Here is a 23,042-nt window from a genome sequence, read left to right as displayed (position 1 = left end):
GTACAAACTAGGGAGTATACTGAGCTTGATTCTTGGCACGACAGTGAGATGGTTCCTATGTGCCGCTTCATTCCTGTCCTAATGCCTTGCTGTGTAACCACTGACCATCTGTATCCTGTCACCTTCATGTGTTCAACAGTAATTTCTTCCAACTGGTAGCACAGAAGGTTTTAATTTTACTGGGTTTATTTTGTTTTTTCTATGAAGTGGCTTCATTTAAAGAAAGTAGAAGTATAATATTGTATAGAACAGGAATCTCTATATAGCTGTATACTATCTGCTTTTAGAACACTCTTCCCTGAAGGCTATGAATGATTGGAATAGAGGAGAAAGCAAGATTTTCCTTTACGCCATCCAGGTATCTTTCTTAATCCTTCAGCTTTTCATGACTTCCATATGTATCATGGTAATCCAGTAGTTAAGAAACCTGATGCATAGTAAAAACTAAAAGCTTGCTTTTTGGCTGATATTACTGCAGTCTTTGGTTGGGATTTGAAGGTTCACTGTTCAAATAGTGTTGATCATTTGTGGGGGTGGATAGATGTAGGAATGATAGTAAAACAAGTAGCCTAGAAGACTTAATCTACAGGACAGAGCAGTGCACAATTTAATGTATGTCATTCCATTATATTTAGTGAACTCTTGGTTTTAATAGTTCTTGCATGCCTTACCTAGCAATGTCATACTTTTTCAAGTTTGAATGTTGAGCAGGGTATCTCAGATTCCCTTGTTATTTCAGCTCTGTATTGCAGACTGTTAGTTAAGTAAATTTTCCATGATGTTTGTTACCTTCAAAGTCCTGAGTTTTTACTGTCGAAAAGCACAGAACTCAAGGAATTCACTTGTGTTGTTACACAACTGGTGGTGCTGAAATGTCCTTCTCTGGAGGGAAGAGGAGGAAGACCAATATTCGCAGTCTTCTTGCAAATATTCCTGGATCCAAGACACTTTAGTACCTCTTGTCATGGCTTTTACTTAAGTGCAACACACTTGTGAATCTATTGCACTTTCAAATCTTTGATTCTGATTTCAGTTGTTACAAGTGTTGCATTTGGGTCTTTTTATTACCAAGGAAAAAGGACCAAAAGCATTCACTCTGGATTGTTGCTAACACATGATAGTATAGTAGAAAAAGTTGTTTTGCTGTGCTTTGTTTCTCTTCATGTCTGTGGCTTGTTATCTATACTATGTAAGCTGGCATGATCAGTTTCTGACCATGTTGTGCATCTTCGGTTATTCTCCATAAAGGATCAATTCATAGAATGATTTGTGTTGGAAGTGACCTTAAAGATCATCTAGATCTAATCCCCTGCATTGACTGGGACACCACCCACTAATCAGGTTGCTCAGAGTCCCATCCAGCCTGGCCTTGAACGCTTCCAGGGATGGGGCATCCACAGCTTCCCTGGACAACCTTATTCCAGTATCTCACCACCCTCCCTCTAAATTCCTTTACGTTCACCAGTAATAAGTGTGCCTTTATATCTGAGATGCAACAAAGAGGCTGCTGACTTGAGGGATTAGTTGCTGGAAACAGAGGTGTTCAGGTTGGGACTATTCTAACTGGCATTGGTTTTTTGTTTTGTATTACTTTAAATTACTCATCGTTATTCTTATGTTTTTTTCATTTGTTCACTAAAAATCTCACCCCAGATCCCTTACTGTTAATTATTAAAACCTGGTTTGCAGTTCCTGTCTACTCTTTTAGATTCTGATTCCTGATCCATTGTCAAGCCATGTAGGAGCCTTTCTTCCTTAGAGATGCTAGTAAATAGCTGGGTAGTGGTAAAAAAAAAAAAAAAATCATCCAAACAAACCCCAAAATTGTCCCCTTGAAAATTTAAGAATTTAGGATATTCAAAAAAATCTTTTATTTCTGAAAACTATTTTTGAGTTTTAGACCTGCCCACCTACTGAAAGCATACATTTCCTTTTCTTAGGAAGTGAGGCAAATATAGCTTGCTTTTTAAAGTTAATTTGTTTGGTTCCATTGAGAAGACTTGGCTATGCAAACATGTCTGGACTGGCTAACTTTGCAATTAACACTTCTCTTTTGTTTGCAAAGTCTGCATCTTTATTTCTGATCTAGATCCAGTTTCTTGCAGCTTTCTTGCAACTGCTGCTGGCTCTGTATGATTACTTTGGAGGTATATTCTCTTGTTCAAGAGGAAATGAACAGAGCTTACCTACCTAAACATGAAGTTGTTTTGTTGTTAATAGCAAAAAGTTCTAGAGGTGATCTGGGACCTTTTCTATGGTTCAGAAGACCTAACTTGTCTCTCTGACTCTGAGTTTTGACAACTTAATTAATATATCTTCCTTTCCGCCCCCCTTCTTTGAGTTTAACTTTCAAGTGCTTAAATCAAAGACAGTTTTTAGATGCTTGTATTCTCCCCAGTACATTAAAGCATTTATATATATTTAATCTGACAAATTAATTGTGGCTTTATGAATTATAAATGTTAATTTATTATATTTCATCAACTTTAATCAGGGTTTTAGTGCCTGGGATCAATCTCAAGTAAGACTTTTAGTTCTTCACTTAAGATTTGTGTTTCTGGGCAGACAAACCTGTCTGCCTTGCAGTTTTAATGGTCAATGGCTAGTAGGTTTTCCTTTCTGGAAGAAGACATAAAATGAAAGAAAGTGCTTACAATAACACTTTGACCTCTCGTTTTTTCAGTGACCCAAACCTTTTGCTCTCTTTCCACTAAAGTTAAATGCCTGAACTGTCAGTTTGCTTATTGGAAAGTGATGAGAGATATGTGAAAAAAAAAAAAATGGGAAAAAACCCCACCCTTTCTGCCCTGAGTTACTGAAGATAATTTTTAGTTGCTCTCACTGTTTAACATAGTGCTGTTTTAATGATCTCCAAGACTTAAAAATATATATATTACTACTGGATGAGGATAAGAGGCATGAGAAAGTATACTACTTAAAAATATATATTGATTTATACCTTTTTTTCCTGTATATTCTATGGGTCCCCAGGCAGACATTTGTGTTCTTCATTTATCCTTGTTGCTACTTATGCTTCTGTTTCTGAGGCAAAATAAGAGGAAAATTTGCCCTAGGAAATGAGTAGTTTCTACCAGTGTAGTGAATGGGAGAGACCGTAAGAGGAAAGTGACAGCGTGTTACTAAGAGCTATGGGGTTATCCTTCTGTCTCTCTAACTATTTCAACAGTTGCTGTAAGTACAGTCTGCATTTTCTGTTTGCTTATGCAGGTTAAGCAAAATCCCACAAACTTCCTTGTTTTTTTCTACCTGTAAAAAAAGGGAGGGGGAAAGGTTTTCCTTTTGCTGCTGTTTCCAAAGAACTCTGTCAGTATCAGCCTCCTGAGTTGACTTATTTTGACACTAAAAAATCATAGCAAGCTGTAGCTAGTAGGACAAGAAGAAGCTGTCTGTATCCTTTAAAATATTATAGATTAAAAAAATAAGAAATGTATACCTAGGTATTTAAGTCCATAGGTTTGTATACTGAATAGATCAGTTGAATTGCTTACTTTGTAATCAGGAAGACTGATTCAGTGAAATCTTCCTCTGAAGAAGTGTGACTGTATAATGTACTGAGGAATTTATATCCTGGGATTTGAGAGGAAAAAGTTTGAGGTGTGGCAAGTGGCAAAGCTCTGGAGGAGGAAGTGTATGTTTTGTGAAGGTAATGGGCAATGTAGGCCTGCATTTTCTCCTTGAAGTAGTTCATTGGAAAAGGCCCGGGAAAATGCCAAAAATGTTTATGAGCTCCCTGGGTCTTTGAAAGGCATACAGACAACTTCCAGGAGATGGGTAATTTTCCCTGTGGTAATATCTGCATAGTTAGTGATCTGCTGTGTAGACGTTGAGAAGTAAACCTGCCTTGATTAATACTGAACTGTCTGGATAATGGTCTTCTGAAGACTGTTACCCAAGCTGAATAGAAAGTGAGTCTTTGGTTACAAAATTAATGATTTGTTAAAACTGTCTACTGACTGGTTATTTTCTTGGTGGATGAAGGTCTACAAGGAATTACTGGGTGGTTTTAGGGCATATAGTGACTGACATAATGATGAAGCAGGTGCTGATTTTTGGCAAGCATTTTTTGTAGCATGCCAATAACGCTGCTAGTGTATACATTGACTGTCAGCTGTTAAGAGTTAAAATCTTCTATCAGTTCATGCTGTTAATGCTGTCTGCTGCCACTAGGTGTTTCCTTTTGTGGCATTCAATTAGTTTTGAACAAGACAGCAAGAAATCTTGTTTCTGGAAATTTTCAGTTTATTGTCACTAGTGTAACACAGTTCAGCAACAGTTGTTAGTAGAGAAGGGAAGCTGGTGTCTTGAGTGACAGTGAGAAATCTGTTGAATAAAATTTTCTTGTTTTCTCTAATGCAGGCAGTTTAGTGGCTGTCAAAATAAATGACAGCTGTCTCTTCATGCCATCTCTGGTACTCATTTGATCCCCATAAACTACTTAATTCAGCTTGCTGAACCAGCAGCTTGGTTAGTGTGCTTAACAGTTTTTCTCCCAAAGAGTCATGAGAGTGGGGTTGCTTCGTCTAGCTTTACGTTGCCATGGGATTGGATCTGCAGTCTAGTGAAAACTAATAAAAAATTACTTTCCACTTGATTATCTTCCTTACTATGAATACTGATTTATCTTCTCACCTATTAATTAAAATGATTGTTTAATATTTTTTTCAACCTTCCACTCTCTCACTTATTGCTAACAGCTGCTGTTATAAACAGGTGTATTATTACAGTAATCCTGTGGGGTTTTTATATTAAAATAATCTGTGGTAGATCCAGGATATGAACCAAAGTGGGGGGAAAAGCTTATGGTGTGTTATGAAAATAGAATACAAATGCCATTAGATTTAACTATGTTTCTTTAGTGAGTAATATTCTGAGGCTTTAACAGCTTTTTAACAAAGGTAGCAACCATCAGAAAGTGCAATAATCAAGATGGAACACTTAGGTTCTAGCAATTAGCTTGGGAAACTCAGGTCCAAAATTATGCCTAGTTTAAAACCTCTCATTTTTATCTCATGGCGATTTGTTGTTAAGACTCCATAATTAGGGAGTTCTGCAAGAAACTGCTTAAAATTTTAGGATGTGTTTTCCAGTTTTCCTCAAATGTAGTGATTATGTATTCCAATGTAGTAATGTAGTCAAATATGAATCAAAACCTAATTACAATTAAAAAAATATTAATGTGTTCATGTCCTCCATCCAGTTTTGCATTCTTTGAAAGTGATGGGGTGGTTTTTTGGCAATTGTGTGTTCAAGTTCTCTGACATACTTTGATTAGTTTTAAAAGCTTTTGAGAACAGAGTGCTTAGGCTGCAGGTAGGGAAAGTCTAATCCCTGTCCCAGTTTTAAAGGGAAAAACACTGCCACCCAGCCCCCAAACTCCCCAAAATCAAGAAGAAAAAAACCACATAGAAACAAAACCCAAAACAGAATCAAGCAGACAGCTCCCTAGTTTGTTTACCACCAATGGGACAGAGATTTGTAATCCTTAATTTAAAATCAGAACTTTAGAACCTCATACTATCCACAACAGAAGTCTTCAAATAACTATGTGAGAAGTTCAGAAGTATCAATTTCAAGTAGTTGAGAGAGGCAAGTCACCTTTGCAAATCTTAAACTTTCTGATTTTTCTTTTTTTCCTCAACTTAGCAAAGTTTGTGTTTCTCTTCAACCCATAAATTTGCTTTCAGAGAGGAACTGGGATGGGAGTGGGATTAGGCTATACAAATTTTCCAGACTGTTGTTTTTTTTCCAGTAGGCTAAACTTGATTTTATGGTGAAAGAGTGACTGCAGTTTTTGTGCTTGAATGGTGATAGTACAGTTAAGATATATTAAAGCAAGAATACCCAAAATGTTGAGTGTGCCTTTAAATGTTAAGAGTTCAGCACTTAGTGTGGACAGTAATTTTGTATCCTGTTGGATTTATGGTATAAACAAAATGTGCAAGTTTCAATTTACAGGTGTACTTCTAAGAATATTAGTTAACTCTATGTATAGTTTTTACATGAGATAGTAGCAAATACTTAAGGCAAGTAATTGGAATTGATGTTAGGCTATCTGGAGGGTTAATTAAAAAGACAAAAGCAGAAAAGCTTAATATGAAATACTCATATTTTTTTTAAGTTTGTATTCTTATTAGGGGATATATGGTTATGGAGGTACTACTCCAACCCCAGTAAATCTTTTTCCTGGTCGGCATCGAAGGTGCATAGGTGGTATCTTAGGCTGTAGTTTCACACACAATTTAGGTGGCACTTCTGCCTAGAAAGAGAATACTTGTGTCTTCAGCTAGTGGTATTTGTTGGCTTTTATTGGTACAAGCATTTTTGAAGTTGAATGGTAAAATGTATCAAGGAGACTAAATAATCTAAAACAATTTTTTTCTGTGTAATTTCTTTGTTATGCTCTATCTCTAGATGTGGTAACAAATTACCTGGAAACAGTGGTGCCAGCATAAGAGAGAGTTGGAGTCAGCATGTAGGTTGAAGTGTGAGTAAGAGTTATGGTCCTATATGTACAGCAGTGCCATATTAAACCCATGTGAGGCCGTTATCTGGGAGCCTTTATCATTCAGCATGTTGTGTTGTTGCTGCCTGAAAACGAAAAAAAAAAAATAAATACAAAGTGATTTTCCTGTTTTTTTTATCTACAACAGAGATATTATATTTATTCTGTGATTATTTAATGAAAGCTTGACTGTACAGCAAAAGAAATTAATGAGAATGTTTGAGAGATTTCATTAAATGAAATGCCAATCTGGTGAAATTGTAGTATGTTAAACCTCTGCATATGCTCTGTGTTTGATCTTACTGGAAGAGGAATACTAAGGTCACTCTTCTCAGTTACAGCTTGCTCATAAGGGCTTAATGCACTTTACTTTTTGAGTGAACTTTGTTGTCTGAGTTGATCAGTCTCAGTTTGTCTAAGTTCTTGTCAGTGCAGCAAAGTAAGACTTTAAAAAAAAAAATAAACCTTTAAAATTTCATTTCAAAGCCTAGGCTTATGGCCTGGAATTTATTTATTTTTGTTTGATATTTTTGTTTCAACAGTTAATTTTAGGGTGTGAAAGATATTGAACTAGCTTGGTTGTAAATTATGAAAATGGACATTTCTTAATGAATGATATGTAGTTATGAAGAAAAGTTTTTGAGTGTTGGAACTGTATCCTACTTTCAGTATCTCTATTCAGTCTTCAAAATAGTGAAAGCTAACTAAATAATAGCAATTTTGCTAATTGTTGTGCAAAAAATATGTTGTAATTAATCTGTTAATTAAAGAGAAGCTAGAGATTTACTCTTGTTCAGGACTGAGAAAGCAATGCTGAGGAAGTAGTAGGAAATCTTTCAAATCTCAGTTGAAAGTTAGGCATGTAATCTGCTTAAATCATGCTTAAAGTCACACCAGTCAATTATCTGCATCCTTAGGCATCTTAGTGCATCTGTTTTTGTCTACTCAAATAAGTCAGCTCATTAACTGTAGCAGGTGAAAGCAAATGATTAGTCAATGAAATTGAAAGCCAGTTTTATTTAAATATTTATTTGGCATAATATAAAGATTTTTTATTGTTACTTTAAGATATGTTTGTGTTAATGGAGTGGTAAATTCTTTCCAAGTACACTGTAATATACAGAATAGGCAAGAGGAAAAATTATTCTGCATAATTGAATATACCAGTTAATAAGCTATATGATGTAGTTACTTGCATGTTAATTATGTGTGAATATTTTCTTTTCCCAAATTCAGAATGGTGGAGATGTGTTTTACTGCTTATCTGATTCTCCTGTCATGTCCCATTCTTCTTAATTACCAAGATTTCTGCAGTGAATGTACCTGCTAGGCTGACACTTTTTTTCTGGTAGGTCCTAATGTACCCAGAGTAGAAGCTTAGGATGCTAGCAGAAAGGGGTAGTCCAGGCTCTGCTGATAAAGCTGTCTGGTAGACCTCAGAGAATTTGGCTGCATTTTTTTTGAGAACTCAGAAGTAAAGATGTAGTAAGACACCTCAGAATTCTTGCCGATGGTTGCTTGGTGATGTCTACTTAATGTTGCTGCAATTGAGCAACCTGTAGAATGTCAGCTATTATACTGTCTTTCGAGTGCAATATTGTGCCATTTATTCAGATGCAGTCTGGGATTGAAAGAACCATAGGAATTATATAGGGATGTATTAATTCTGAGTTCTGCTCATCAGAAGAGTTAATTGGCAGGTGCAGTACTGTATTAACTTAATTATATTGCTTCAAGAACCCAAACTAGTGTCAGAAACCCTCAACTGTACCATTTACAGGGATTTAACTTCTTTAAAACATCTCTCAGTCCTGAGTGATTTTTAGTTCATAATACAGAAAAAAAAAATAATTGTTTAGCAGCATTACATTATTTTTCCTTCTAAATCTGCCTCTGTAATTGTTAAACAAGTATTACGGTATTCAATACACCACAGCTGCTTTTGTATCTAGAACCAACCTTTAATTTTCATAACTGAGAATGCTTTTGCTCTTATGCAGAAATAGCTTTCACTCCATCTTGAGAAACAAGGGATTAAAAATTAGCTTATCTCCCTCCCTTTTTTTTCCTGTGTCACAGTCCTAGTATCCATTGTTATATATGTAATGTGTAGAGTTAATGTGAAAAATTGGACTAATGCTGCACTGGACTACAAAGATTCTTAATTGTAATGTAAACTTGGCATTAGGCAAAGATACCTATTCACACACATTCAAAGAAATCTCTCAAGGATACATATTTTATCCTAAATTACTCTTTTTCATCTTGCATTCATTCTGCGGCTGTGGAAGATGGACAGATGGTTGACACAGGGATGGGTCTGTTTTCTCATTTGTGTCTGCACTGCAAGTGTTTGTGGTGCTTAGTTGCGTCGATACTGGAGCTAAGGGACCATATTGAGCGGGTTACTTGACAACTCTAACATGGAAGGTTGTTATCTGTTTGACCTTGTGCTATTTTTCATAGTTGATCTGAATATTAAAAGCTTACAAAGGAGAAAAAAGTACCTTTAAAATTTAAAACTTCTCAGTCCGTGATTAGACACATACAATTCCATATATTGGGGAAAGGAAGCCGTTCCAGTTGTGTTTTGTACATCTTGAATTTTTTTTTTTTAAGTCAGTCATGATTGGATATTTATTCTTAAACCAAAGGCTTCCATTCAAGGCTTCTTTTTTTCAAAAAAAGGTGGTTTTTCTTCAATTAAAACTTAGTTATACAGCACAAAATTAAGTCCTCATATCCTTGCAAAAATTTTTTAATTTTCCTTATCTATAGTTCCAGACTGAGAATGAACAAAATAAACATATCTCATCACACACTATTACTTTTTGCCGCTTTACTTCAGATAATGACTTCAGGTCATCCATCACAACCTTTTACCTGTATAAATTCTTTAACATATCTCAATCAGTTTCAGTATTGTGTTGGTTGTGCTTGAAGATCAACAGTGCTACAGATAATCTGTGATACAAAAACACTACATGAAGCTTCTAGCTTCATACTATTAAAATACAATACTTGTGGTTTCTTACCAGTTTTAAACAGAATGCAAATATATTTGTTTTATTGGACAATATTGAAAAGTGAAGATTGATGCATTAAAGTAAATAAACATTGTTAATTATGTGGCCTGCTGATGTCTTTTATTTTTAAACTGGAAAGGATGCAAAGGAATGTTTATGTTCTATTGTAAATGCACATATTTACATGGAGGGAAATAACACTCTGTAAAGTGCCTGTAGCTTTTAAATGGGATGTTCATTGTATTCAACTAGGTATGTATGATGCAAGTACCTGCTTACGTACTAAGGCCTAAGACTTCAGTAGGATATAAAAGCCTCTGCCTTAATGATTGTGTTTCTTTTTAGTTTGACTCAAATAGGAAGCATTGATCACAAATGTTAATGTAAAGATTATTTTAATTTTTATAAATAGAAAATTCAAAATACCTGGAATCTATGTAAAGTGCTTCATGGTGGGCAGAGTTTTAGCATTAGTCCATTAATTCTGCAGAATGCATTGCACTTGTTGATTTGAGATTATCGTCACACAGATAATTAACACTGGCCTGGTTGATTCTCAGCTCTTAAAACAAGGCATCGCTCAAAATAGACGCCTTCTCTGGCTGCTCTGCACAGTAAGTTTATTAGCCAGATATGTAGGTTAAGATACTAAGAATTTCCTTTTCTAATTACCTTTTCCATTTTGGTATTAATTCAGATCATTTTACAATCAGGCACATCTTTTCTTGCAATCAAAGCATGGGAAATGCTGTTCTTCACATCTTGCATGAGAGTCCTTGCAACACTGTATTCCACAGAGCATTTTCATCTACTCTTTCAGACATTCTCTCATATTCCCAGAATAAATTGGTGGACCTATGGACATGTCTTACCAAAGATTTGTGTTCTTTGATAAAATGAAAGAATAAATGAATTATGGTTTGTTTGGGGTTTTTTTGCTCCTGTTATTTCTCTGGAGATTGGATTCTGTGGCATCTGAACAGCTTTGAATACCTTCTGAATTTGGGAGCAAAAATAATCTCTTTAATATTATGTATTTGTTTGAACTTAATATTTACTTCATCCCAGCTTCACATAAATGAAAATTCCAGTAGTGTGCCTGCGAGTTCTTTGCAGAGAGAGAACATGTGCAGACATGTAGTGTAACTGATGAGATGCATTTCTTTTTCAGGAAGACAGATTAAAAGCTAGGGTTCAAAATGTAATTGGATTAAATAATGTACTAATCAGTAAGTAATACTTCTGTATTTTAAGATTGCATTAGGATGAGTTAGTTTGATGCACCATTAATGATAAATGCATCCTTTTCTGAAAATAAGCCAGGTTTTGTGGACTGATTTGGGGTGATACATAAATTGGTAAGACGAGCTAGAAGATATTTCATCTCTCATTTTAGACTTGTTGGAAATTTGGAAGAGTGACATAAAACCTAGTTACCTGCATGTTTTGCATCATACAATTAATGACTTCAGAGAAAGCCTTTTGTAATGTAGGACTCATAGTGATTTTGGATGTTGTGTCCAACACCTGATGTTTTGGAGAGCTTTTTGCCACATGGAGAGAAATGATTTATGATTATGCAAATTATGGGATTGAAATCCCCACACAGGGTCATATTCAGGGGGCAGCTGCTGCTTTTACTTAGCGTAAGCAAGAATAATTGGTGCTTTGGAACTGTATTTGCCTCACAGCGTGCTCCCTGGATTCGGGAAGAGAGAAATCCCTGCCTTAACGTGTGCTTAATTGCCTTCCTGTTGAAAGATACAGACGCCTCAAAGGCTTGAACATAACCTTTAAATAAACTAAATAATCATAAGTAAATAATTTGTTAACCAAGTAGAGGACAAAATGGTAAATAAATTCACAGATATGGTCAGTTATCCCTTTTTGTGATATTGCTAGAATTATAGTACATAAATTAGAATCTATAAATTTATCCATTATTTTTCTGTGGATTAATTTTCAAGTAGTAGCTTGGAAAAAAAATAATTAAATATTACATGGAATGATCTAATTCTAATTGGTGTTGAGCCTGTGAAATGTATTTCAGAGTGTTCATATAGCTCAGAAATTTTTAGCTAGGTGTGTGTCCTGAGTGGAATTTTTTCCTGACTTCCATAGAGAAGGTGTAGTTCCTTTGATGCTAAGTGTACTTTGTTTCTGAGTTAATCGGAGTCAGTAAGGAGTATGTACTGTGATTTCTAACTAACTTTATCATTTGTACCTTAGTAAACCAAAGAAAACTATTTGAAATATAAAGTTGCTGGACTAACACATAGAAGAGAAGGTTGAGTCCTGTTTTATAGTCACCTCCCCACCCATAATCTGTGACTGGCTGTAATTATAGAGATAGGATAGACTTTTTCTTCCCAGTGATAAAGGAAGTGTTTTACCTTAAGGCTCTGATGCTGCAGGACATCTATTCACACTGGAATATTCATTTGTATTTGCATGAAGATAATTCACTTCCTCATAGCTCTGTTTTGAGTTTGAGTCCAATTGCATAGAACTTCTTGCAAGATAAGAACTTCATTTTCAAGTTCTTAAGCTTGAATAATGTATTTAATTAAAAATTGCCATCACTATCGGGATGGAGGGGCTAGTTTTTTAATTTCAAAGTGGATAAGATGTTCACGAGCAAGAATGCCGATAAGCTGTGTCTCAGATTCAGCCTATTGCCTATAAGTCTTTTATGTCTGATTTCTGTCCTTTTTTTGGCAATCTCTTTTTATAGCAACAACTAGGTATCACATTAATATGATTCTTTCCAAATACTAAGTTACAAAACCAGGAAACAAAAATAAACCTGTTGCTACATTCTTCGATACATGTGGATACTTGGTTTTTGTATTGGCAAATGTTTAAGTAGCAAATAGCCGAGATGCTTGAAGGTCTGAGCTGAGATTTGTAGAAGTAACTGACTAGTGGTCACTTGCAGATTACTGGAGCACTGGAGATTTGCAGAAGTGACTGGTGTGTCACTTCTTGGATGCTTCCCTTGATGTCTTTGTAGGAGCTGATTTTTCTTTTTCTTTTTTCTCTTTTTTTTTAATTCTTGTTGTTGCTTTATTCTTTGCTTATTTGATGTGCTTGTGTTGTGTTAGTTAGACACTCCAAATGGCTAGTTATCTTGGAACCCTCACATTCTACCTTTAAGTAAAATGTGAACATTGAGCTTTTAGTAGAAGCCTTTTTGAGAAAACAAAATAATAGATGGCAGTGTTACTGTTTCGTAGGAAGCATTCTAGAAATGTAATTATTGGGGATGTCAGTGTCATTTTTTCCTTTTTGTCCCTTCTGCTTTCTTTTAAGAAGATCTTTAGTCACTGTAGTGTAAAATGAGAGAATATGTTTTCTTTAATGTGGTAAAAAATCCTCAGATTGGGCTCCAGTGTTACAGTTAATAAATGCTGGAGTGGTTGGGTGTGGTGAGTGCTGTGGTGGCCCCTCTCTGTGATTTGGCTGGGATCCTTGGCAAGCTGCAGATGCCTTTGGCCTGCAGAGGGGAAGGATTGGCCGTCTACTGCAGCAGGCTTTTGTCTAAGTGGGTGAACCAGCACCATTTAGATGCTAATGTGATAGAAGCTCGCTGTTTTGTGCTAGAACTTGACTGCATCTCAGGAATGTGGCCTGTCTGGTTTTATGTTGGCTTCAGCATTAAAAGGGCCTACTGTAATTCATGTCTGCCAATCGATTAACAGCTTTGATGTGCCAAAGGAAATTGTTGGGCTTGGTGGAGAATAACATGCTGTTTTTGGTTCTCCCAGATCTTACCTGCTGATCTGTATGCTTTTTGTTGCCATCTACGATTAGGGAATAAAGTAAATTTAACCTTAATGATTGTGTGATTCTGTGAAATTTGCTATGTGAAGCCATATATGACGTTATCTTTACTGACTGTGTTGAACCTTTTTTTCTGTTCATGTTTGTTATATGGTGGGGTAACTAAATACTATATTGTGCCTTTCTGCTTTTTTTGCAAATGTGGAGTATATTTCTGTATTATTACTAGAAGTGTGACAGGTTTCTGTTGTTAGGCCATTTTCTGGTTCAATGGAATATGAATTCTGGTTTGTGTTTTAGAGGTGGTGAATAAATTAATAACCTTGGCGTAAAAGGGACATATAAAAAATTTAAGTTCTAGTTTCTGCATCTTAGCTTCAATTTGCTGTATTTTCTGCAGAAAAAAAAAAAAAAAAAGGCTGTGTGTATGGTGCAAACACAAGTGTAAAAAGTAGCCCTGGGAATAAATTTTTGTAGATCTATTTTGTACATGAACATGGTACTAATCAGATTTTTGTGCTGCACTCCATACGTATTACTGTTGAATAATAAAGCACTGTTTATTCTGTTTTCTTCATACACATCCATTCTTTTAGATATATTTTTTTTAATATGTTGAATGGTAAGTTTCTTCAAGATTTCATTACTGTGTTAGGTGAAACATGGAGGGAGCACAGGGGAGGAAAACTGTAAATCTAGTTGGACTCAGCTAGCAATTACTTTAGCGGATAAAATATGCAAATATCTCCTGAGCACTCTTAAGGCTGGTCTTTCATGCAATGACTGTATCCCTAGCCAAAAAAGGACATATGATAATTAGATTGTGAAGGACCATGTGCTGTTGCTACAGAGCTAAATATTAAAATGCAAGAAAGCAGTCTACCACATGGCACAATTGATTTTTATGGCAGTTCATGTTAAAATGCTCTCTTTTTATATTGCCTTTTAGGTTACCTAGGGTGAAACAAAATTGCAGGCTTGGAGACTCTGGAAAAGCTCAGCATCAGCATTTGAGGTAAAAACGAACATACTGAAGTAATCTTGGGAGAGTCGTTAACTTTCTGCAACTGATTGGAGTAGAAATTTTCATCAAGATCCATTTTGCATTTAAGTTTTCAGTATTTATTTTTTAAAAAATGACTTCAGAATCTGTCTTTTTAGGTCTGGAAAAAGTCATACTATAGGTGAATGTATCATTTAGATCTACTTAGATTTTTGTTTTGTTTTATAGTATAGCTAAGATATCTACAAAGTTCTTTGTTGTGTCTTTCCTAATTTTACTTATATAGCTAAATATATTTTTCTGCAAATCACCATCTTAATCGCACAAAAATTTTACTTTTATTTAAAAATACATGTATTTAGGAAGAGATGCTTGTTGCTTTTTCATGAGTTTACTCTATTAATTGCATTTTTGTAGTTCATAGCTTTTGTTGTTTTTGTTTTTAAGAGCCGAAGCTTGCAAATTATGTGATTAATCTACAAGCTGATATCATGATGTCAAAATGCAGTTTGGGAAGCATAAAAACAGAGACTGCAGAAATTAAAACGGTAAGACTATGCTTTGTAGCATGAGAGAAGGTTTTTATGTATCACTTCACTGTATTCCCCTATTTTATATTTAAAGCTTCTTCTGGACCTTAAACTAACTTCCATGTGTGAGGCTATAGAAATTACTGTGTGCTATATAGTTAGGACTGTTCCACAGGTCATTATAGACATCATTTAGTTTGTTTCAGAATCTGGCTGCATGTATGTATTTGTTAAAGGAAAATCATCCCCTTTCTAACCGCGTGTACTGGTTCACTATAGACAGGCTAGAAAACTGGGTTTTGTTTTCACTTTTTGTTTCTGTACTGGTAAGTGTCCTACAGCCCCTGTGTGTTATGCTGACACATAGTGATCTAATTCTTTTGCTTTAGACACCCTTAAAATGTACAGCAATGTTACTTTGGTGTGAACTGCATCTTGCTGGCTCTGTTGATAGAGCTAGATTGATAGCAACAAAGGGTGTTCTTACTAGGCTTTTGCCTAAAATCCGGGTTTGGTCATACTGGTGACTGAACACTAGGTGAAGGGCTTAAGGGTTGTGTGTTTTTGTGACTCTGCTAAGTGTCATGTCTCTTCCTATATATGGAAGTTTAGGAGGAGTCTGCCAGGAATTCCAGCTGTTAACTATACTGCATTTCTTGTAGGAGTGCTTTAGAATAAAATGTAGAGCCTCAATGTAATCTTCATTTAATAAGCCTTTAATGAGGTGCTGGAGCAAGTCCAAATAAGTGCAATGAAGCTGATCGAGAGTCTGGAGAACAAGTGTAATGAGGAGCATCTGAAGGAACTGATGGTGTTTAGCCAGGAGAAGAGCAGGCTGCAGTGGGGCCTTATTGCTCTCTATAACTACCTGTAAGGGGGTTGTTGCAAGGTGAGATTTGGTCTCTTCACCTTTGTAGCAAGCAAGAGAGCAAGAGGAAATGGTCTGAAGTTGCACCAGGGGAGGTTTAGATTGGATGTTAGAAGAAACTTCTTCACTGAAAGGGTTATTAAACACTGGAATGGTCTGCCCAGAAAGAAGGTTGATTCACCCTCCCTGGAGGTGTTTAGAAGACTTAGATGTGGTGCTTAGGAATGTGGTTTAGCACTGAACTTGTTAGAGTTAGGTTAATGGTTGGTCTCCAGGATTTTAAAGGTCTTGTCCAGTCAGAGAAGTTCTGTGATTCTGTGACACTTCTGAACAGCCCAAGTTACCAAAGGCTAATTTTGCTGCTTTGATGTGTTTTGGTGAGCTAGTAGAGAAGACCAGTGTTCTGCTTTTGCTGTCAGACTTGTTCTTTTTCAGAAAAATAGAACTAATTAAATTCTTCTAGTTCAAGATGAACATTCACAATGAATATTGATGATTGTGCTAGGGAAACCAGCGAAGCTGGTTTCTATAGGAATGCTTACAATTGAGCTTTGTAAGCATTTATGCATTCTGTTTATCCTCCTTGAAAGGAGGGTATGTTTTTTTTAACATGTTTTTTTGGTTTTTTTCCCCTTTTAAGAATATTATATGATCAAATATAAAAGCTACTGTTAGGCTTTGCATATAAAGGTCTTAGAAGGATAGCAGTCAAAGAGTGACTCATGCAGCTGTTTAATATGTTAAAGATAGCATAATATAAAAGATTTCTGAATGATCTTACTGAATGATAGTGTTTGACAGTATTTTCTTTCTTTAGACCTTCTGCACTGAATAATGTAATTTAAAAAGTTTGCATCTAGAGTTGGGTGTAGAAATCTCAATGATATCAAGGATACTTTGAACATTAATCAACTGCAAAATGAAGGGTTTTCCTATGAAAATGGAACTTTTTCACTTGTTTCTGAGATGTCTGAGTTTTTGGGCTTTTTTCTTGCAAATTAAAACTGGATGTATTTATTTTGGATTTTAAGTTCACTAAGAGAACTGAAGTTACAGGAATAATATTCACAAAATAGGCTTTTGTAATGCTTCTGAATTACCAGAGGAAAAGTAAAATCCTTTTAAAAGGTATACTTTTAAAATCAAATTGAGAAAGCAGATGATGTAGGAATCTTGTGTGTTGACTTTCACTTAAGCAAAATCAATTTTTGCCAGTGAATGCCTGTAGTGTAAGAAGTTGTCACTTTACTGTAGACTTCTGCAGTTGCTGGTGTAGAATGTCCTCAGTGAATATTTTACATTTTGTAGGTTAACATTTACATTCATTTTCTACTTTGCATTTTACATTGGTGCTATTTTATGGTTTTCTTTTCATTTATTCTTCCATTACCTAAGTACGAATTTTCTGTGCTAGATCTTTCAGCAGCTTAATGCTTCATGTAGCATTTGGACATAAAACTTACTATAAAGAAAGTGATATTCAGACTTTAGGTGTTCATGTCACAGAATATTCAAGCAGCAGATTATATTCATATTTTTTTATATAGATTGTGGTTTATTTACTCTAGAATAAGTATATTTTTTTCCCCACCCCTAGAGGCTAACTTTTTTTTTGCTAATGCTGAGCATGTTTTTAGAGAATAAATTGGACATTCCTGGTAAAAGGTAAAAACCTACAGCATTCGAAATAATTTTGTGTTCTGGATTATGTTGGTTACAAATTTAGTGTTGGTGAAAAAAGCAGATGAAATACACTGCATATAGCAGTAGTAATTTTTTGTTGTTAATAGAAGATAATTGTAGTTTTGCATTACCTTGACATGAATATAACATATGCTATGCATGCAAACGGTGGTAAAAACTTAAAAGATTCATCCCCAGGGCTCTAGTCTCTGATTATTTCAGAGTGTCATTCTGTAAATATTTTAAAACAGTCATTGGAGTAGGGATAGATTTATAATGTCTTATTTAAGGTGAGTGCCGTACTTGGTTTGGCTTGTATTCTTCAGTGGGTTTTTTTGACCTTTTTTTTGTGCAGCAATGGACTGATTCAACTTGCATACAATCCTGTGACTGAATAACCTACACTACAATTCCAGAATTATTGTAGACTGGAAGAAACTGCTAGGAAATGTTGCTAACTGTTCATTCTCAACCTTGTGCCCTTCTGAAAGCTTTTTATATTGTAGAACAAGGGGTTAGTTTTAGCTGTGCAATTCACTGTCTGTTAACATAAATGTGTATTAAAGTAAGGACATAAAGTTGTGAATCTTGCTCTTAAAACTATCAAGATTGATGGCCATGAAACTGGACCTTACAGTATTATTTTGAAAGAACAGATAAGCTTGGGCACTGTGCTTTGTCCAACTCCTGTAACTTAGTCTAAAGCCACAGGAAGCAGGACTTGTTTCCTGTGTTTTTCCCTCCAAATTCAGCTTCATCAGTTTCTTAGAGTTTCTTGTTCTATGAAGTTGCAAAATAGTGCAGTGAATAAAAGTGGAACATCTCAGAAGGCATCTTTGTTACTGATAGTGGCTGAGCAGGACTAGTTTCTTGTGGTTCTTTGCTTCCCTGTTAGCTAGTGTGTTAACTGGGTTCAGTTGACTTCTGCTGACAAATTCTGAACACATGTACTTCTATCTCAAATGTTTTCAATTTAAAATCTGTTCAACTAGATGTGTTTTTTCCTTTTTATTTCTAGATGGTCCTGTACTGCTTTTCTTTTATTGAAGAACTTCGATATTTTTCCTTGCTATTGAAATAGAGACTTAGAATTATGCAATTACTTCATTATTGTGGCTTACTCACATAATAACATTGTCATTGGTCTTGTCAGATCTTATATACTTCCAATACAAATGAAACAAATGAAGGCCAGGGCTAGGAAACTTCAATACAGCAGGAAGTAGCACTGATGGTTTAGGGAGGAAAATGTTTGGGTTTTTTTTTACCTGAGTTAGCACACAGTGGGAAGGAATTTAAGCTATTACAAGTGTGTTCTGCCTCATGCAAGCTTCAGTGTTACTGTGCTAATAAATCTTGCAGCTTGTCATAGCCAAATTATCTTTTTTGTGTTTTTTTTTTTTTTCTGATCAGATTGCAGGGTAGTAAAGGTATGGTTAACACTGGCAGGCAACGTTTTCGCTTGTGTTTACTTTTCAAGTGACAAATGAGCATGCACCTCTTCCTTTGCACTTGAGAGGTTTTTGATCCCAGTTAGACAATGGTACTCCAGGACAGGTCTTTCCTGAAGGTATATGGGGAACAAAATTGTAGTTTAGAGTATATAGAGTTGTTTCATAGCTCTTCCATTGCAAACTGGAATATGTAAGTATGAATCCCCTTGCTACTTGCAGTGGGGTAGCTAACACAGTGTCACTGTCATGAAGTGTGTAGCAAAAGATATATGCTTATTTGTGAATATTAGATCCTGTGCTTGGTTTGTTTTGGGTTTTTTAGCAGTCTTCTCAAATAAGGTTAATTTTCTTTCCTTATTCCCTCCTGGTGATGTGATATAACTGCTTTGTGTTCCCAAATTTTACTTATGATCTGAAAACAAAACACAAAATAGGTTGAATAGTAAATGAAGAGGGGACACTGCTGATCGAAAGGGATTTGTAAAACTGAAGTGGCTGTGCTGAGATAGAAGAATGATTGAGGAATCAACTTTAGCTTTTATTATGCAAAAATTTTGTGGGTTCTAACCTTGAGCAATTATGATGGCTGTGACCAGGTTTTATTTTAAACAAAGCAAGCAGTAATTTTCTTTCCATGTTGGTTGCTATATGTAAGTAGAGAAACATGTCTGAGACCATTGCAACAAAATACTGTAGTAATTATAAATAATGTTGTTTTTGTCAAAAGCTGTTTTTTTTGTCATCAACTAGTGTGATACTCATTGGAAGATAAAAAGAAGCTAGATATATTAAAAGGGAGTTTCATCTATAAGCTTGGAGGGAGGGGAGGTGAGGATGAACACCTAACCTGTCAGTTCATATAAAAGTTTCCCTTACGTGAATTATTCTGTGATTCTGTGCCCAGAGTTTTCAGATGTTTTCTGCCAGTGGCTGGGGAAGATTGTGTATCATGCACATGACTGAATCAATTTGGTTAGTCACATACTGATTAGCATCAGTACAATTGATGTGCAAGTGCTCAATAGATTAGAATGTCAAGGATGATCGTCCTTTCTACATGTAACTGTGTAGCATACACAAAGCTTTCCCGCTAGTTATGTGCTGTGCCCAAACCCATGGAGTTCCAGTGCAAGGACGGCCATGAAACCACTAGTTCCAAAGAGGGATTGAACCACAACATCTTTAAGTTGTGCCAAATTTGAATGCTCTATAAAAGTTACCAGTTGAATTGTTAGAACAGAACCTGCATATTTTTGTATGCATTGTTTGAAATATATAAAGACAATTTCAAAATCTACAGGTGTCCTCTTGTATTAGAAGTGAAATGTATAACAACATATTACTTAAGTTGTGTGTTGGGTATGTTTTCTATTTGCAGCTAAATAAAACAATATCTTTTCGATCCGTATTATCTATTTAGATAATTGGAAAGACTCAGGATTAGGTAGGTTACAGGAGTGAAAAAATTAATGAAAATATTTGCATGAGTTTGAAGAGTTATGAAAAGCAGCTCAAAAAAAGCCCCATGGATTAAATATAATGAGCATTCTTTAATATGTCCTGTGAAAATTGACATTTTCTCTTTTTAAAAAAACCAAGCAAAACAACAGACATTTAAATTTCTGGATTCTTCTCACCCTCATAGTTTCTATGAAGCTCAAATTTTAATATCAGAGAAGATTCCAGCAGTATCAACATGGTTCTCCTAGTGAAGAAATACTGTTTTCAATGGAGGGGGAAGTACCTCGATTTCTGAGCCAAAGATCAAGAAGATATTTTTACCATCTTTCACTAAGTAGCATTTACTCCTGAATGTTTGTCTTCAGAAGAGAAAGATTTCTTTATAATGGAACACAATTATGTTACTTCAGTTTAACCAGGTGGCCTTTGGGAATCCCCCTATCCCTTCAGAAAAAAACTGAGACAAGCCTTTATCTCTGACTACTTCCTATAAATTGCCACTACTTCTGCATAAATCTGCAAGAGGAGTGATAATGTAATTCAATAAATTGCCTTCTCTTTATTTTAAAAGATATACCTGAGTGGGAAAACTGGAGAGAGTTGTTCTGATCTCTTTTGTCAGAGATTCTCGTAGTTATTTAATATTAGTTAAGTTAGAGTATAAATCAGTGTTTTGACATGGCCAAAAGTACAATATATAACTTAAAAATATGAATGTGCAACAAAGAGCTACTATGTTTTGTTAGTTGGAGATGATGTTAAATGAAATTTCATGTTGGTACAAAAATAAAGGAGTACTTTAAAAAAAACAACTTTTACTACTTTAATTGTAATCTCTCTAATTAGTTATTTCTCATAAGTATTAGTAGTTAATATTCTATTCAATACCATGTAATTCTTCTGTTTTTTCTTCCCTCCTGCACATTTGCAAAAATGAATGAACTTCCCTGTGATATAGAAAAACCAAGGACATTTCTATTAAACAGGATGATAATTGGGTTTTCCTTATGTATTTCTGATGAGTTATTACATTTGAAAGCATTGTCAATTTTATGCATTTCTCATTTTGAGATTGATGCTAAAATGCATATAGAGCCTTTAGGAATTCTGAGGAAAATAACTTTTTAAGACAGGCTGGAGAGGGTCCAGGGAAGGGCCACAACTATGATCAGAATACTGGAGAACCTGCCATATGAGGAAAGGCTGAGAAAACTGGGTTTATTCAGCCTTGAGAAGAGAAGGCTTCAGGGAGACCTTATTACAATGTTCTAGTACTTAAAGGGTGGCTACCAAGAAGATGGAGAGTCCCTGTTTACAAGAAGTCACATGGAAAAGACTGGGGGTAATGGGCACAAGTTGCTCCAGGGGAGATTCAGATTGGACAGAGGTAAATTTTTCACCATGAGGACAGTCAAACATTGGAATAGTCTTCCAAGGGAAGTGGTAGATTCCCCCATATTGGACAGTTTTAAGTCTCAGCTTGAACAGCGTGCTGAGCCATCTCATATAAACTATAGTATTACCTAGAAAGGTTACACCAAATGATCCTTGAGGTTCTTTCCAACCTGGCATTCTGTGATGAACTTTTGAAAATGTTGTTTTGTTGAATAGGGTATGTAACTGATTTGAAGGCAGGGCAAGTATTGTAGTTCACCAGTATTTTTCTGTATCATCAGGATTTAATCAGTTTCCTTGGGCAAGGTAGAATAGATTTTCTTAAAATTGGTTTACCATGGTTGTTGCAGAGGTAGCAAACATTTTAAAAAACTCCCAGTTACGAGGTCTTCATAGCCTTAGTAGAAAAGTGTTTTCCAGTGCATAATTGTCATCAAGTTGTGAATGGTTTCTTTATCAATTAGAATATATTTCTGGAAATTGATGGTTAACCTGATAAGGACTAATGGAGAAGGGGACCCCTACCAGAGTCATCAGCATTTATTTATAATACTTCTCTCAGTTCCTTAAGCAGATAAGTTTATCAGAATATGTTGATATGAAAATAACTGGTGTTCTTGTGTAATTCCTGTGCTTTCCTTGCTGATTAGAATGAAGTTCCTGTTGTATGTATGTATGTAAAACTTTGGTCATAGGGACTTCCTGGTTGGAAAGAAAAATGGAAAATATGATACTAATTTATGCCTGTGCTGTAGTAAATATTTTTCTCTCTTGAAGTAAAACTGAAACAGCTTTATATATAAAAAAAAAGTTCTTAAAGATATTCTGTCAGAACATAAATGGAACTTTATTCTGAAATTTATATGTGTAAATCCAAATGCCTTGAATGAACTTTGCCCTGTAAAGTACAGCTCCTTTTGAATTTGATACTTTGATAAATACACATCTGAAAGTGGAAAAGTGCCTGTAAATTTAAAACTTGGATTTTCTGCTGAAAATGGTGTGAGATTTAGCATATACTGGAAGTAAAATAATTTCCTTTTTTTAGAATAAATTTTCTTGCTTTGTATTATGACTATATCTAATACTGTTTCTTTTTCTTCTCATAGTAGGCTGTGCTGGAACAAAAATGCAATGAAAGAAACACTGGATGAATGAATGAAAAACCCTGCTTTGCAATCCCTCAGCATGGCGGGACTGCAGCTCATGACCCCTGCTTCCTCCCCAATGGGTCCATTTTTTGGATTACCATGGCAACAAGAAGCAATTCATGATAACATTTACACGCCAAGAAAATATCAGGTACTACTCATTAT

General features: G+C 35.3%; 1 protein-coding gene across 4 annotated transcripts in view; it reads left to right on the top strand.

Moving 5' to 3' along the window:
* Positions 1-23,042, top strand: part of DICER1 (dicer 1, ribonuclease III) — a 66,964-nt gene that overhangs the window by 2,929 nt on the left and 40,993 nt on the right. For 2 of the 4 annotated variants that reach the window (XM_051621932.1, XM_051621934.1), the window contains exons 2-4: positions 14,282-14,347; positions 14,783-14,883; positions 22,836-23,028. In XM_051621932.1, the coding sequence (XP_051477892.1) occupies positions 22,885-23,028 (144 nt within the window). In that variant the 5' untranslated portion in view covers positions 14,282-14,347; positions 14,783-14,883; positions 22,836-22,884. The remainder of the gene's footprint in view (positions 1-14,281; positions 14,348-14,782; positions 14,884-22,835; positions 23,029-23,042) is intronic. The other 2 variants (XM_051621931.1, XM_051621935.1) reach the window with 2 other exon arrangements.

Source organism: Apus apus, chromosome 5, assembly GCF_020740795.1.
Source record: "Apus apus isolate bApuApu2 chromosome 5, bApuApu2.pri.cur, whole genome shotgun sequence".
NCBI classification, from domain to species: domain Eukaryota; kingdom Metazoa; phylum Chordata; class Aves; order Apodiformes; family Apodidae; genus Apus; species Apus apus.
The sequence above is the reverse complement of the archived record's forward strand: the minus strand, read 5'-3'. Positions and strand labels throughout refer to the sequence as shown.